At 43.7% G+C, this 15097-nt stretch overlaps 1 protein-coding gene across 1 annotated transcript; it reads right to left on the reverse strand.

Annotated features, from left to right (window-relative positions):
* Positions 1-1925: 1925 nt before the first annotated feature.
* On the reverse strand, positions 1926-15075 carry LOC135556434 (leucine-rich repeat-containing protein 24-like). The gene is made up of 5 exons (XM_064989641.1): positions 13878-15075; positions 7625-7817; positions 6968-7246; positions 6595-6763; positions 1926-6395 (listed from the first exon to the last, which is right to left on the reverse strand). The coding sequence occupies exons 2-5, from the start codon at positions 7775-7777 to the stop codon at positions 5263-5265; spliced, it is 1734 nt and encodes a 577-aa protein (XP_064845713.1). The 5' UTR covers positions 7778-7817; positions 13878-15075; the 3' UTR covers positions 1926-5262.
* Between the last annotated feature and the right edge of the window lie 22 nt (positions 15076-15097).

Here is a 15097-nt window from a genome sequence, read left to right on the forward strand (position 1 = left end):
GACAACTGGTTCTGGTGAGACTGGGACAACTGGTTCTGGTGTCTGAATAAAAGGAATGAAATGTATCATATTCTAGATTTATAATTTTAAATTGAGTGTGTGATTCACAAATCATCCAAGATATAAACATTGAAAATAATTGTATATAAAATGTAACATTCCTTGGATTTATTTGCAGGCATCTAAATTAAAGATCATAAACAAAACAATGATTGGGGTCCTTACCCTGGTCATGACAGAGGGGTCATCTGGAGTGATCTCCACCACATCACTTTCAGTCAAGCCTGAGGGCGGAAACATCTCCATTTCGATTTCAATGCTCTCAAAGGTGTTATTTGTAATCCTTGGTATAGATTCTTTCTCAATCTTTACAGGTGTAACAGTCTCCCTCTGCTGTTTAGGCGGTCCTATATCATCTTCCTCCAACGGGAGTGGTACTAGGGGGTGTTCAGATTGTTGTCTCTATAGGAGAGAGAAAGATGCAGAGTAAGTATAATCTGAAATGTAACTGAACCTAACCATGGTCAGACTCAGTAGTCTATAACACTAAATCATAGAGGATCATAGGTTGATTTGATCTGTTCAACTGCCTCAATGGCTGCGTTACCTACCGTTGTCTCCTGTTGGTATTGCGGAATTACTGCTATTGGCACAGCAAACGTGCCTGTAACGGAAAACAGGTCCATCTCTATGTCCTCTGTCAAAATCATGACTGTAGCAGATCCTCTCTCCTTCTGAGTTGCTTGTCCAAAACGTTCACCTACTTTATGCCTCTCCAGCTCTTTGTGGTTGTTCCTGGGAAGGGTGGATGTTTGCATGAAAAGAGACAAAAGACAAGCATTGCACAACCCATCACCTTCTAAATGGAATCCATTCTCATTGATCTTGTGAGTGGAATTTCTTAAACCTTTCAAATGACCTTTGTGCTCTGGTCTGATTGATCAATGTTTACATTTCATCCTATTATATAGCTTGTTCAGCTTCAGACATGTCTGAAAGCAAGGAAATGGGTTAATTTTGACTCAACATGTCCAGTTCAAAATTTGCCTAAATCTATTAACATAATGATATTCAATCTACAAAAATCTAATTTAGAGCACCCGTAGGCCTATAAATGCCTACCTATCTAGAATTATGTGTATATATCATGTTAAATTCTGTGAGAGGACTCTTCTGAATAATCAGCATGACTATTCATCGGACAATAATTACTCAAATTGAGTAAGGATTTATGATGATCACTCAAGGCAGTCCACACCTCCAAGACAGCCAAAAGGCCCCATTATAATGCACAATTCAGATATACAACAATATGGAGACCACAAGGTTAGTGTTCCAAGAGATTCCTGTGTATGCCTTGCGAAAGACGCTAGGCATGTCGTAATATTGACAAAATCCTGATCAACAGAAGTCGATAGGTATAGTATATCCGAGTGCACGTCTTCTCCTCTCTTCTCGCTGCTTGTGCGCTTTGCGTTGGCTCTATAAATAGAACCGAATCAAACACATGCCCCTTCATGAAATCCAAATATCTCCGTAGCCTATTCGTCTTTTGTTCCACGCACTTCTGGCACACCGGTGCGTTTACCGGACCATGCTGACTTCCAATTATGTTGTCATGAATTGTCGTCTGAAACTGGCTGTTATGTGCCCATTCAATATGGAGCAGATCAATCAAACACGCACTGCAAAATAAACACTTCACTTAGGCCTACTTTTGCGTTGAAATCAAAATCAGTTTACATACAATAAATTAACAACTGGTCTAATTTCATGGCAGGCTTTGGGCCTTCATTATTTCCTTACATTGTGGGATTGGTTTATTTGAGAATTGTAGGCTTCATGGAGCATTGTATTTTAGACATGTTTGGACAAATGGGCAAGTAGACAAAAGGAGTACAATATAGTTCCATCTGAAACATCAGCAGAGACCATTTTCCTAATTGTATTTATTTGGAAAAGGAATAAAACACAATAAATATAAACCACAAATATATATACATTTTTAAATAAATGCATTAAAAACATCTGAAATGAAGAGCTTGAAATTCAGTTTTACAAGGGGAGGGCAATCCAGTGTTTTAATACCAGATTGCACGGCTTTTCTCACTCTTCCCGCCTCAAACACACCAATGTCCAGTGTTATGATATACTGATGATTTGTCGCCACAGATGGTTTGTTAAGGTCTCTGTCGTTGTTGAAAGATGGCGTTGGCCAACAGCTCTATCTACTGGTCGCGTCTTGGACAACAGTTGTTGACAACTGTAGGATTGTAGCTAAGCCTAACCCTAACCCTTTTCCTAAACTTAACCTCATTCTGGAAATACAGTTGGCTAAAAGCTATTGAACACTTTATCTTAAAAAAAAATCAACATTGAAACACATTAGGCCTTGTTTTGTCAACTAAAACACATGTTGAAGTACAAGCGACAAAAATACTTTCATCATGAAGCTGAGCCCTACAGGAATTTCATGGATTTAAAAAAGTATTAATTTAAAGTTATAGGAGGTGAATGATTTCTGATAATGCCCTCAAATGTAATACGTCTCTTCATCTTCAGTTCATGCATGTTGACATTTTGTTGTATATATATTTTGTCACCAATATACAGTGGCTTGCGAAAGTATTCACCCCTTTGGCATTTTTCCTATTTTGTTGCCTTACAACCTGTAATTAAAATAGATTTTTTGGGGGGTTGTATCATTTGATTTACACAACATGCCTGCCACTTTGAAGATGCAAAATATGATTTATTGTGAAACAAACAAGACATAAGACAAAAAAGAACTTGAGCGTGCATAACTATTCACCCCCCAAAGTCAATACTATTTAGAGACACCTTTTGCAGCAATTACAGCTGCAAGTCTCTTGGGGTATGTCTCTATAAGCTTGGCACATCTAGACACTGGGATTTTTGTACCTGACAATTAACCTGTGAGTCTATGTTGTTGTTTTTGTTTGAATTGTTTACGTGTTCGCTATGCGGGGGAAATGGTAAAACAAGCGGGACTACATGGCTAAGAACTGTTATAACGGGGATTCTTTTCGTAGCAAGGCACTTTTGGAGTGAAGGCAATCCCACGCTGTGTTAGATAGGTTATTCATGTCTTCGGGTGTAGTTTGTAATAGTTGAAATGTGTAGTTTGGTTAGGATGGTAACGATATAATAATTAAGGATGAAGCGTGAATTCATGTCAGGAATAAGAAGTGTGAAGTTTTGGATTTCCTCCCTTCTGTAATAAGCAGCCAATGAGGTATTTTTCCTTTATTCATGTGTTTATTAATTAACCTGATACTGTTATATCTCCGGCTAAACTGTTTTTATGTATGTAAGCACTTCAGAGTCATATCAAGCTAATAAGTTACTCATAAGACAAGAAAGTTGTAAGAATGATTAACTGTATTTTCATTTACTTTATAGTTCTCACGGAAGGTGATAATTCTGACTAAAACTACAGAATAAAACCGCCAGTTAAAATCAAGGAACAGTTGTGCTCGTGGTTACTGGAGGGAGCTACAATTTTTGTCCATTCTTCAAGGCAAAACTGCTCCAGCTGCTTCATGTTGGATTGGTTCCGCTGGTGTACAGCAATATTTAAGTCATATCACAGATTCTCAATTGGATTGAGGTCCGGGCTTTGACTAGGCCATTCCAAGACATTTAAATGTTTTCCCTTAAACCACTCAAGTGTTGCTTTAGCAGTATGCTTAGGGTCATTGTCCAGCTGGAAGGTGAACCTCCGTCCCAGTCTCAAATCTCTGGAAGACTGAAACAGGTTTCCCTCAAGAATTTCCCTGTATTTAGCGCCAAACATCATTAAATTCTGACCAGTTTCAAAGTCCCTGCCGATGAAAGACATCCCCACAGCATGATGGATGAGGGATGGTGTTCTCAGGGTGATGAGAGGTGTTGGGTTTGCGCCAGACATAGCATTTTCCTTGATGGCCAAAAAGCTACATTTGACCAGACTATCTTCTTCCATACGTTTGGGGAGTCTCCCACATGCCTTTTGGCAAACACCAAACGTGTTAGATTATTTTTTTCTTTAAGCAATGGCTTTTTTCTGGACACTCTTCTGTAAAGCATAGCTCTGTGGAGTGTACGGCTTAAAGTGGTCCTATGGACAGATACTCCGATCTACGCTCTGGAGCTTTTCAGCTCCTCCAGGGTTATCTTTGGTCTCTTTGTTGCCTCTCTGAATAATGCCCTCCTTGCCTGGTCCATGACTTTTGGTGGGCGGCCCTCTCTTGGCAGGTTTGTTGTCGTGCCATATTCTTTCAAATTTTTTTAAATAATGGATTTAATGGTGCTCCGTGGGATATTCAAAGATACAGATACTTTTTTATAACCCAACCTTGATGATTACTTCTCCACAACTGGTGCACGCACCACTTTTACATTTTGTAATTTCACTTCACCAATTTGGACTATTTTGTGTATGTCCATTACATGAAATCCAAATAAAAAAATCCATTTAAATTACAGGTTGTAATGCAACAAATTAGGAAAAAACACAAAGGGGGATGAATACTTTTGTAAGGCACTATAATGAAGTGAACAGGACCTGAAGAAGAGGGAGCTTGTTTGACTGTATACCGTTGTTTGACTGATGAAATCTTTGGAAGGAATATTATGCTGTAGACCATTGTCTTGCATCAGCACGACGACCGTCTGCACTGACGTGTGTTGCGTTTGAATGACGCCATCTGACCGAAGACAATGGCATTAGACTAGGAAATGGAGGATCTGGGTAGCTCAGTATTCTGTCACAAAGAAGTATTTTATGAAAGACTTACGATACACATTACTCATTAAATTCTCAACCGCTCAGCGTTCAGCCAAGGGTGCCTTTTTAGGCCCCTAACACAGTTTAGTTGATGTAAAACAGTAGAATCATAATAAGGTTATTTCCACTACACGTGACTCACTCCACTAATGGTTTCTCCATAATATGGTAACTATAGTTTCAAGTTGGAGTTAATCAACATGACATAAGACACATTTTTTCAGCTCACAGTAAGGTACAGTACAGTGGGGGTTTTGGTTGACGGCGGCACCTCTCCTGGCATGTCTTTATATCTCACTGCTACTCAAGCTTGTCACTCTGGAACCAGAGCAATCAGGATTTATGATTAATCTGAACTCTCATTGTCAAATCTGATCTGCAGTCTAGAGGTTTGGTCACCAGAGGGACATCCATCTGAAAAGTGACATTAAGCACTCTGGGCTAGCTCACAGTGAATGTCCTCCTGGGGGCCTTCAGCAGTGGATCTCATATGCAAATTGTGAGTCGAGGAACAACCCTGTGTGATTCAGAAACAAGCCCTCTGACTCGGCTGTCACCGTCTCTGCCTCCACGCCCTCCCCTGCCATCCTTCTCATTGTCCGTATATCGGGCTCCATCTGGGGCTTTGTGGGAGACAGTGCTTCCTGCTGTTGGTACCCCAGGGTGGTGGTATCAGCTGTGGTGGAAGGTGGGATGATGGGTTTAGCGCGGTTAAGAACATACATCTCATGCCCGCGCTCATCGCGGTACTCCTCCAGCTGGGCAAAGGTTGTTGGTCCGTCTGAGTAATCATTGACATACAGTATGCTTTCCTCCTTGTCATCTGTGTCTTTCTGTCGCTGGCGGTGCCGGCTGTAGATCATGGCCACCAGGAGAAGGGCAGTGAGGGCCAGTAGGGAGATTCCTATGGCGATGGCAGTCTGTGTAGCAGCTCCCAGCGTGCTGAAGGCCATGCTGCCAAGGGCGTACAGGGGCTCTCTCCTCACGTCTGGCGATGTTGGCCGATTGGCGCGCAGACGAGGCCAGGATGGGGCGTAGGAGGCGGGGGACCAACCGGAAGAGGACGAGGAGTTGATTGCTAGCTGAAAGGTCACACGGGCCACCCCTCCAGCGTTCCAGGCCTCGCACTCATACACCCCGGCGTGAGACACCGTCACGTTGCTGAGGAAAAGCATTCCACTGCCCATGTCTGGATCGAAGCGCTCCCCATCCTCCTTTTGGAGTCTCACCCGCCCTGGGTGTGATGCATCCTCAGCCCCCACGCTCCCTACACTGCCCAGGTCCTGCACCAGCCCCCGCGGGGATAGTTGCACCTTGCCCTGGGACGTCTTCCTCCAGGTGACCTGTGGCCTGGGGTAACCAGAGGCATGGCAGGAGACACGTAGGCTCTCACCCAGGCGCACGGCCAGGCGGCGTGGCTCCAGCTGCACCAGAGGGGGGATACACACCAGGCTGTTGAGAGGCACCTCTACCAAGCTAAGGTGGGAAAGGCGGGGTGGCTCGGAACACACCAAGCGCCTCTCGGCCGAGCTCAGCAGGCGCTGGCCCTCCTCATCAATCCAGCTGCGCAGCCAGTGCAGGGCACAGTCACAACGCCATGGATTGTCTACAGTAGGAAATGATCATGTGATGGGTGGGTATGGCCAAGTCAACAAAAGAGGATAAAAAAGGATGTGACAGGACAATGACACAATTAACACAAAGTTAGGAGGTAATTCTAGCTTAACAATGGCAGTATATTTACTGTATGCTCTTTTATGGTTCCACAGCCCAACCCATGTCCTCTCTCTTGGCGCTCCCCTTACCTGTGACACGCAGCACCTGCAGGCTGACGAGGGGCCGCAGGGTGGCTGGGCCGATGGTGTGCAGGTTATTCCGGCTGAGGTCAAGGAGGGCAAGAGAGGACAGACCAACTAGAGCCTGGTCTCCCAGCATCTCAATGTTATTTTGCTGCAGGTGAAGCTCTTGAAGACGCTACGGAAGCAGGGATTGTAATCATTATTAGTAATGAATAGTGATATCATGTAGAGTAAGTCATTGACGTTAGTACATTGATTGTTGTGTTGAGGTGGAACTCTAGACAAACATGGTCTGTTTACAAGTGAGGAAGGGAACAGTAAAGAAAAGCATTGATTTAGCAAAACATTAACTTGAGTGACTGATAATATGTGGACTGACCAGTAGACCTCTAAAGGTATAGTCCTGTAGGCGAGTGATGTCATTTCCTGCCAGGTAGAGGACACGGAGGTGCTGCAAGCCCCTGAACATGTCTCCTGTGATCAGGTGGATGCGGTTCCCGTTGAGGGCTAGCTCCAGAAGATTACCCTGGCTCTGGAAGGCCCCAGGCTCCAGTGCTGCGATACTGTTGTTCTGCAGATACAGGCAGTGCAGAAGGCCCAGCTGGGAGAGGTCAGATAGATTGATCTGCTGGATAGCATTGTCCTGGAGGAAGATGGTCTAAATGGAATAGATGAGCAGAAGTACAGAATACAATGATCAGGGAAAGCACAACACCATCTTTATTTAACCAGGCAAGTCAGTTAAGAACACATTCTTATTTACAATGACAGCCTAGGAACAGTGGGTTAACTGCCTTGTTCAGGGACAGAACGGCAGATCTTTACCTTGTCAGCTCGGGGATTCGATCTAGCAACCTTTCAGTTACTGGTCCAACGCTCTAACCACTTGGCTACCTGCCACCCTGTAAACTCTCTAAGAAGATAAGTGTATGGATAATTCAAGACAGCCTATATTGTGTGGGGGGTGGTGGCCTATGTGTGTGTGGGTTTTGGAAACAGATGTATGTGGTAAACATATTGAGTCATCATGGCTAACCTGTGTGGTGGGTGGGACATGTGAGGGGATGTCCCGGAGGCCCATAGAGCCACACTCTACAGTCAAACTGTAGCAGCGACATCCCACTGGGCAGCCAAGGGATAGGAGTGTGTGGACAGATAAGATCAGGAAAGCCAGAAAGGAGAAGGCCATCGCACCAATAGGACAGAGATCCTAGAGAGAGACCAGCAGACTGAGAAGAGAGAGATGGAGGGTTATAGAGGGAAGAGGAAACTGGTTAAATATATAATTTTTGTTTACAATATATGCTGTATTGAACTCAAAATGATCTGCCTGAGCCCATAAATAAAAAGCAAGTATCAGTACTAATGTTGCATGCTGCCAGCCTGGCTGTGAGGTTACAATACAGTATCACAAGAGCAGAGGCATCCTTCCCATATTGGGTCCAAGAGCACGTGTCCCATAAGATTTGTCCTGTTATAAAAATGTTCTGATGCTAAATTAACGACTAACACTTCATTTTTAAACCCATATTTTATCATTACTGTTTATAAAAAGATCTGTCAGTGGTATTTTGCAGAGGGGGCAAAATACCCTAAGTGGTTTCTCCCAAGGTGCACGTGCATTAGCCTATCATCAGTGGATGAGGAGAGTGTAGAGTTACAAACACACAGCGTTTGATTTGATTTTAGCTACCCATGATGGGCAGGACTCGCATGAGGTACACTATATATACAAAAATATGGGGACACCCCTATTTCAGCCACACCCGTTGCTGACAGATATATAAAATTGAGCACACAGCCACGCAATCTCCATAGACAAACATTGACAGTAGAATGGCCTTACTGAAGAGCTGACTTTCAACGTGGCACTGTCATAGGATGCCACCTTTCCAACAGGTCAGTTCATTTACATTTACATTTAAGTCATTTAGCAGACGCTCTTATCCAGAGCGACTTACAAATTGGTGAATTCACCTTCTGACATCCAGTGGAACAGCCACTTTACAATAGTGCATCTAAATCATAAGGGGGGTGGTGAGAAGGATTACTTATCCTATCCTAGGTATTCCCTGAAGAGGTGGGGTTTCAGGTGTCTCCGGAAGGTGGTGATTGACTCCGCTGTCCTGGCGTCGTGAGGGAGTTTGTTCCACCATTGGGGGGCCAGAGCAGCGAACAGTTTTGACTGGGCTGAGCGGGAACTGTACTTCGTCAATGGTAGGGAGGCGAGCAGGCCAGAGGTGGATGAACGCAGTGCCCTTTCTTGGGTGTAGGGCCTGATCAGAGCCTGGAGGTACTGCGGTGCCGTTCCCCTCACAGCTCCGTAGGCAAGCACCATGGTCTTGTAGCGGATGCGAGCTTCAACTGGAAGCCAGTGGAGAGAGCGGAGGAGCGGGGTGACGTGAGAGAACTTGGGAAGGTTGAACACCAGACGGGCTGCGGCGTTCTGGATGAGTTGTAGGGGTTTAATGGCACAGGCAGGGAGCCCAGCCAACAGCGAGTTGCAGTAATCCAGACGGGAGATGACAAGTGCCTGGATTAGGACCTGCGCCGCTTCCTGTGTGAGGCAGGGTCGTACTCTGCGGATGTTGTAGAGCATGAACCTACAGGAACGGGCCACCGCCATGATGTTGGTTGAGAACGACAGGGTGTTGTCCAGGATCACGCCAAGGTTCTTAGCGCTCTGGGAGGAGGACACAATGGAGTTGTCAACCGTGATGGCGAGATCATGGAATGGGCAGTCCTTCCCCGGGAGGAAGAGCAGCTCCGTCTTGCCGAGGTTCAGCTTGAGATGTTCATCAAACATCTGCCCTGCTAGAGCTGCCTCGGTCAACTGTAAGTCAACTGTAAGTGCTGTTATTGTGAAGTTGAAACAGCTTCATGAAATGGGTTTCCATGACCGAGCAGCCGCACACAAGCTTAAGGTCACCTTGCGCAATGCCAAGAGTCATCTGGAGTGGTGTGAAGCTCACTTCATTATCTGGCAGTCCAACGGACGAATCTGGGTTTGGCGGATGCCAGGAGAACGCTCCCTGCCCGAATGCATAGTGCCAACAGTAAAGTTTGCGGAGGAGGAATAATGGTCTGGGGCTGTTTTTCAGGGATGGGGCTAGGCCCCATTTTATTTTTTTATTTCACCTTTATTTAACCAGGTAAGCTAGTTGAGAACAAGTTCTCACTTACAACTGCAACCTGGCCAAGATTAAGCAAAGCAGTGTGACAGAAACAACAACACAGAGTTACACATGGAATAAACAAGCGTACAGTCAATAGCACAATATAAAAAAAGAAAGTCTATATCCAGTGTGTGAAAATGGCATGGAGTGGTATGGCAATAAATAGGCCATAGTAGCAAAGTACTTACAATTTAGCAGATTAACACTGGAGTGATAGATGAGCAGATGATGATGAGCAGATGATGGTTTGTAAGTAGTGATACTGGTGTGCAAAAGAGCAGAAAAGTAAATAAAAACAATATGGGGATGAGGTAGGTAGATTGGGTGGGCTATTTACAGATGGACTATGTACAGCTGCAGCGATCGGTTAGCTGCTCAGATTGCTGATGTTTAAAGTTAGTGAAGGAAATGTAAGTCTCCAGCTTCAGCGATTTTTGCAATTCGTTCCAGTCACTGGCAGCAGAGAACTGGAAAGAAAGGCGGCCAAAGGAGGTGTTGGCTTTGGGGATGACCAGTGAGATATACCTGCTGGAACACGTGCTACGGGTGGGTGTTGTTATCGTGACCAGTGAGCTGAGATAAGGCGGAGCTTTACCTAGCATAGACTTATAGATGACCTGGAGCCAGTGGGTCTGGCGACTAATATGTAGCGAGGGCCAGCCGACTACAGCATACAGGTCGCAGTGGTGGGTGGTATAAGGCGCTTTGGTAAGAAAACGGATGGCACTGTGCTAAACTGCATCCAATTTACTGAGTAGAGTATTGGAAGCTATTTTGTAGATGATATTCATATCATATAGATGATATTCAGTTTTACTAGGGTAAGTTTGGCGGCGTGAGTGAAGGAGACTTTGTTGCGAAATAGAAAGCCGATTCTAGATTTGATTTTGGATTGGAGATGTTTGATATGAGTCTGGAAGGAGAGTTTACAGTCTAGCCAGACACCTAGGTATTTGTAGTTGTCCAAGTATTCTAGGTCAGAACCGTCCAGAGTAGTGATGCTAGTCGGGCGCGTGGGTGCGGGCAGCGAATGGTTGAAAAGCATGCATTTGGTTTTGGTAGCGTTTAAGAGCAGTTGGAGGCCATAGAAGGAGTGTTGTATGGCATTGAAGCTCGTTTGGAGGTTAGTTAACACAGTTAAAGAAGGGCCAGATGTGTACAGAATGGTGTCGTCTGCGTAGAGGTGGATCAGGGAAACACCTGCAGCAAGAGCGACATCGCTGATATATAAAGAGAAAAGAGTCGGCCCAAGAATTTAACCTTGTGGTACCCTCATAGAGACTGCCTGAGGTCCGGACAACAGGCCCTCCGATTTTACAAACTGAACTCTGTCTGCGAAGTAGTTGGTAAACCAGACGTGGCAGTCATTTGAGAAACCAAGGCTATTGAGTCTGCCGATAAGAATACGGTGATTGACAGAGTAGAACGCCTTGGCAAGGACGATGAAGACGGCTGCACAATACTGTCTTTTATCGATGGTGGTTATGATATCGTTTAGTACCTTGAGCGTGGCTGAGGTGCACCCGTGACCAGCTCGGAAACCGGATTGCTCAGCGGAGAAGGTATGGTGGGATTTGAAATGGTCAGTGATCTGTTTATTAACTTGGCTTTCAAAGACTTTAGTTCCAATGAAGGGAAATCTTAATGCTTTAGCATACAATGCCATTCTAGACGATTCTGTGCTTCCAACTTTGTGCAAACAGTTTGGGGAAGGCCCTTTCCTGTTTCAGCATGACAATGCCCCCGTGCACAATGCGAGGTCCATACAGAAATGGTTTGTTGAGATCGGTGTGGAACTTGACTAGCCTGCACAGAGCCCTGACCTCAACCCCATCGAACACCTTTAAGGTGACTTCGTAGACTTCGAGCCAGGCCCAACATCAGTGTCCAACCTCCCTAATACTCCTGTGGCTGAATGGAATCAAGTCCCGGCAGAAATGTTCCAACATCTAGTGGAAAGCCTTCCCAGAAGATAGGAGGCTGTTACAGCAGCAAAGGGGGGACCAACTCCATATTAATGCCAATGATTTTGGAATGAGATGTTTGACGAGCAGGTGTCTGTCCACATACTTTTGGTCATGTAGTGTATGTTTGTAAATTAATTTTAGCAAGTTCTTCAGCCTATTGATTCCTTCTTGATAAATAAATAAAACAAAAATGTTTTGTTTGTTCTCTGTAATACTAGCCACCTTCCAGCAATTTTATGAAGTTGGCTTTAGCTAGCCAGATTGGTTCCCGATCTTCCAACCTCATAACTAGCAACCAAGTCATTTCAGGCCATCAATCGTTAGAGTAACTTGTCTATCTTAGCTGGCATGCCTGCTGTCAAGGTTGCTAAACTTTAGAAAAGCAAGTAATTACTAAATGGACTGAATAACAGGGGTGCAACCTTAATTATTATCATTATTATTTTTTATCCAGTCAGATAAACACTCCAAACAGCCTACCTGACCGCCCGGAGGCGTCCGCATGGTCCTAAAGCACACAGTTGCCTAGTTTTGTATCACATTCCAATAATAAAACTGGAGGGGACAAAAATGCAATTTCAGAATTTCCCCAGTGAAAGTTCCACCCCTGCTGAATAAGACTCACATTCCTTTCAATATTTTACCAAGATTTTTGAAGAGGTGCATATTTACACTGAACAAAAATCTGAATGCAACATGTAAAGTGATGGTCCCATGTTTCATAAGCGGGAAATAAAAAATCACAGAAATATTCAATACGAAGAAAAAGCTTTTTAATCCTAAATGCACTCATTTGTTTACATCCCTGCTAGTGAGCATTTCTCCTTTGCCAAGATAATCCATCCACCAGACAGATGTGGCATATCAAGAAGATGATTAAACAGTATGATTATTACACAGCTGCACCTTGTGATGGGGACAATAAAAGGCCACTTTAAAACGTGCAGTTTTGTCACACAACACAATGCCACAGATGTCTCAAGTTTTGAGGAAGCATGCAATTGGCATGCTGACTGCAGGAATGTCAACCAGAGCTGTTGCCAGAGAGTTTAATGTTAATTTCTCTACCATAATATCACACCCTGACCATAGTTTGCTTTGTATGTTTCAATGTTATGTTTGGTCAGGGTGTGATCTGAGTGGGCATTCTATGTTGTGTAACTAGTTTGTCTGCTTCTACTACTGTGATTATTATTATTTGACCATGCAGGTCATTTATGAACATTTGAACATCTTGGCCATGTTCTGTTATAATCTCCACCCGGCACAGCTAGAAGAGGACTGGCCACCCCTCATAGCCGGGTTCCTCTCTAGGTTTCTTCCTAGGTTTTGGCCTTTCTAGGAAGTTTTTCCTAGCCACCGTGCTTCTCCACCTGCATTGCTTGCTGTTTGGGGTTTTAGGCTGGGTTTCTGTACAGCACTTTGAGATATCAGCTGATGTACGAAGGGCTATATAAATACATTTGATTTGAATTTGATTTGTTAAGAGATGAGCAGACCATTTCCTTGGAGAAGGTGAGATCAATTCCAGGAAGTGACCTGGCAGTGAGCATACATCTTCCTCTAATAAGCCTGACACCTAGCAAGGGCCTGGAGGTTTTCCTGAAGAGCTGTGATGCAGCTCCAGGGGAATCAGTAAGTGGCATACAGCATGACTCGTAGCATTTATATGTTTTATAACAGTAGCTTATTCATGACCAGGCCTCTAAGCTCTGATTCTCCTGACTGTTTTGGTTTGTAGCCTATTGTAACTCGAAAAAATAGGTCAGAGAATAAGAATATGCCAAAACGGTATCATAGCAGACATATTTATGAGATGATCTAGGCCTAGACAAATAACTATACAGCCACCATTACTTGGATTCTACAACTAATAACGACAGTAATAATAATATTAGTAATACCATTACGCCTACTGCTAATAAATAATAATGCACTGTTTTATCATAATTCATTACTGTCATGGTTGCTCTTATTTATATTGTGCAAGCTGATCAGTTAGCCTACAACACACTACCATAATAAATCGATATCCAATACAGCCTACTCTGGGATAATAATGCATAAACATTTGGCTACACACTGCACAGTCCACATTATATCAGTAGTTCTTAAAGAAAAAGAGGCATCATCGGCGGCCACATACCAGACAAGGATGGAGAGATGACCTATACAATTACAGTCGCCCAATTTCGAATGGATCAGCCTCGAAAAGTGCGTTATTTCGATTAGAAGCACACCGACACCTTCCTATAGATTTGGGCATACTCTAACAGGATCTCCTCGGCAAAAGACACATCCGACGTTTTGAACAGATTGTCAAAGGCGACTGTCGAGCCTTTATCATTGCACAGCGAGGGCCCCGCATCTTAGTAAAATGTCCGATACGTGCAGGCTAAAGTACATGTCCAATCTCGAAATTAAATGCTTCAAGCCGACAGATTTGTATTCCAAAAAAAGAAAAAACAATTTTGATTAATCAAAATATCTCCTTTTCCTTTAATTCCATTATATGTTATTGCGCCCGCACGGTGTCATCCAATTCAATACGCTCCTGGTCTCTAGCGCCTCCCTTCATCCTCTCTCAAATGCACGATCACATACTAGCTCTACAGTTGAATTGTTAAACACTTGCTTTGTTGACTTCTTGACTTTTGCTATATCTGATCTATTCCCCGATGTTCCTACCAACTAAATATCTTAGATACCACTTTATATCTAATTTACTCTCCATCACACGCGCGACAGAGCGCAAGAGTCTCCGTCACACACATTTTCCATTAGTCCTGTCTTTCTTTCATTATGGCAACATTAACGGTCTATGTCTTCGTCACTAAAAGCATTATCCACATTATTGCACTATAATAACAATAGTATTATCTCATCTGCTTTAAGGAGCAGGAATATTGTAACCATTATGTTTTAGGATAGTAGGTACATGACTAGATCCTTATATTCCTTCATGAGAGACAAATACAATGAGTGTGTAATGTGATCAATTAAATTAACCAGTTGAATTGCATTAGGTTTGTGTCAATATAGGCCGACTGGGCAAATGTGACAGACACTGTCAGTGGAGACAAACACGACATACATATCCCTGGATACAAAGGCAAATTAATAATTTAACTGTCTGAGTTATCGAATTGTAACATTAACATTCAGACATTGGTGGTGTCCTAGAGTTTCAGGATATTGAGATGAGAAGCCATTTCTAGGCATATTAAAAATGTCCACTACTGTATAGTGGGGACTGGGGACCCCTGCTGGTAAGACCGAAGAAGCTACCCAGATCAAGAAAGGTGGTTTACTCTATACAGGAGAATGGCAAGGAAAGCATCATGCAATGGAAAACTGTGTTACTAT

This window comes from Oncorhynchus masou, chromosome 15 (genome assembly GCF_036934945.1).
Source record: "Oncorhynchus masou masou isolate Uvic2021 chromosome 15, UVic_Omas_1.1, whole genome shotgun sequence".
In the NCBI taxonomy this organism is placed as follows: domain Eukaryota; kingdom Metazoa; phylum Chordata; class Actinopteri; order Salmoniformes; family Salmonidae; genus Oncorhynchus; species Oncorhynchus masou.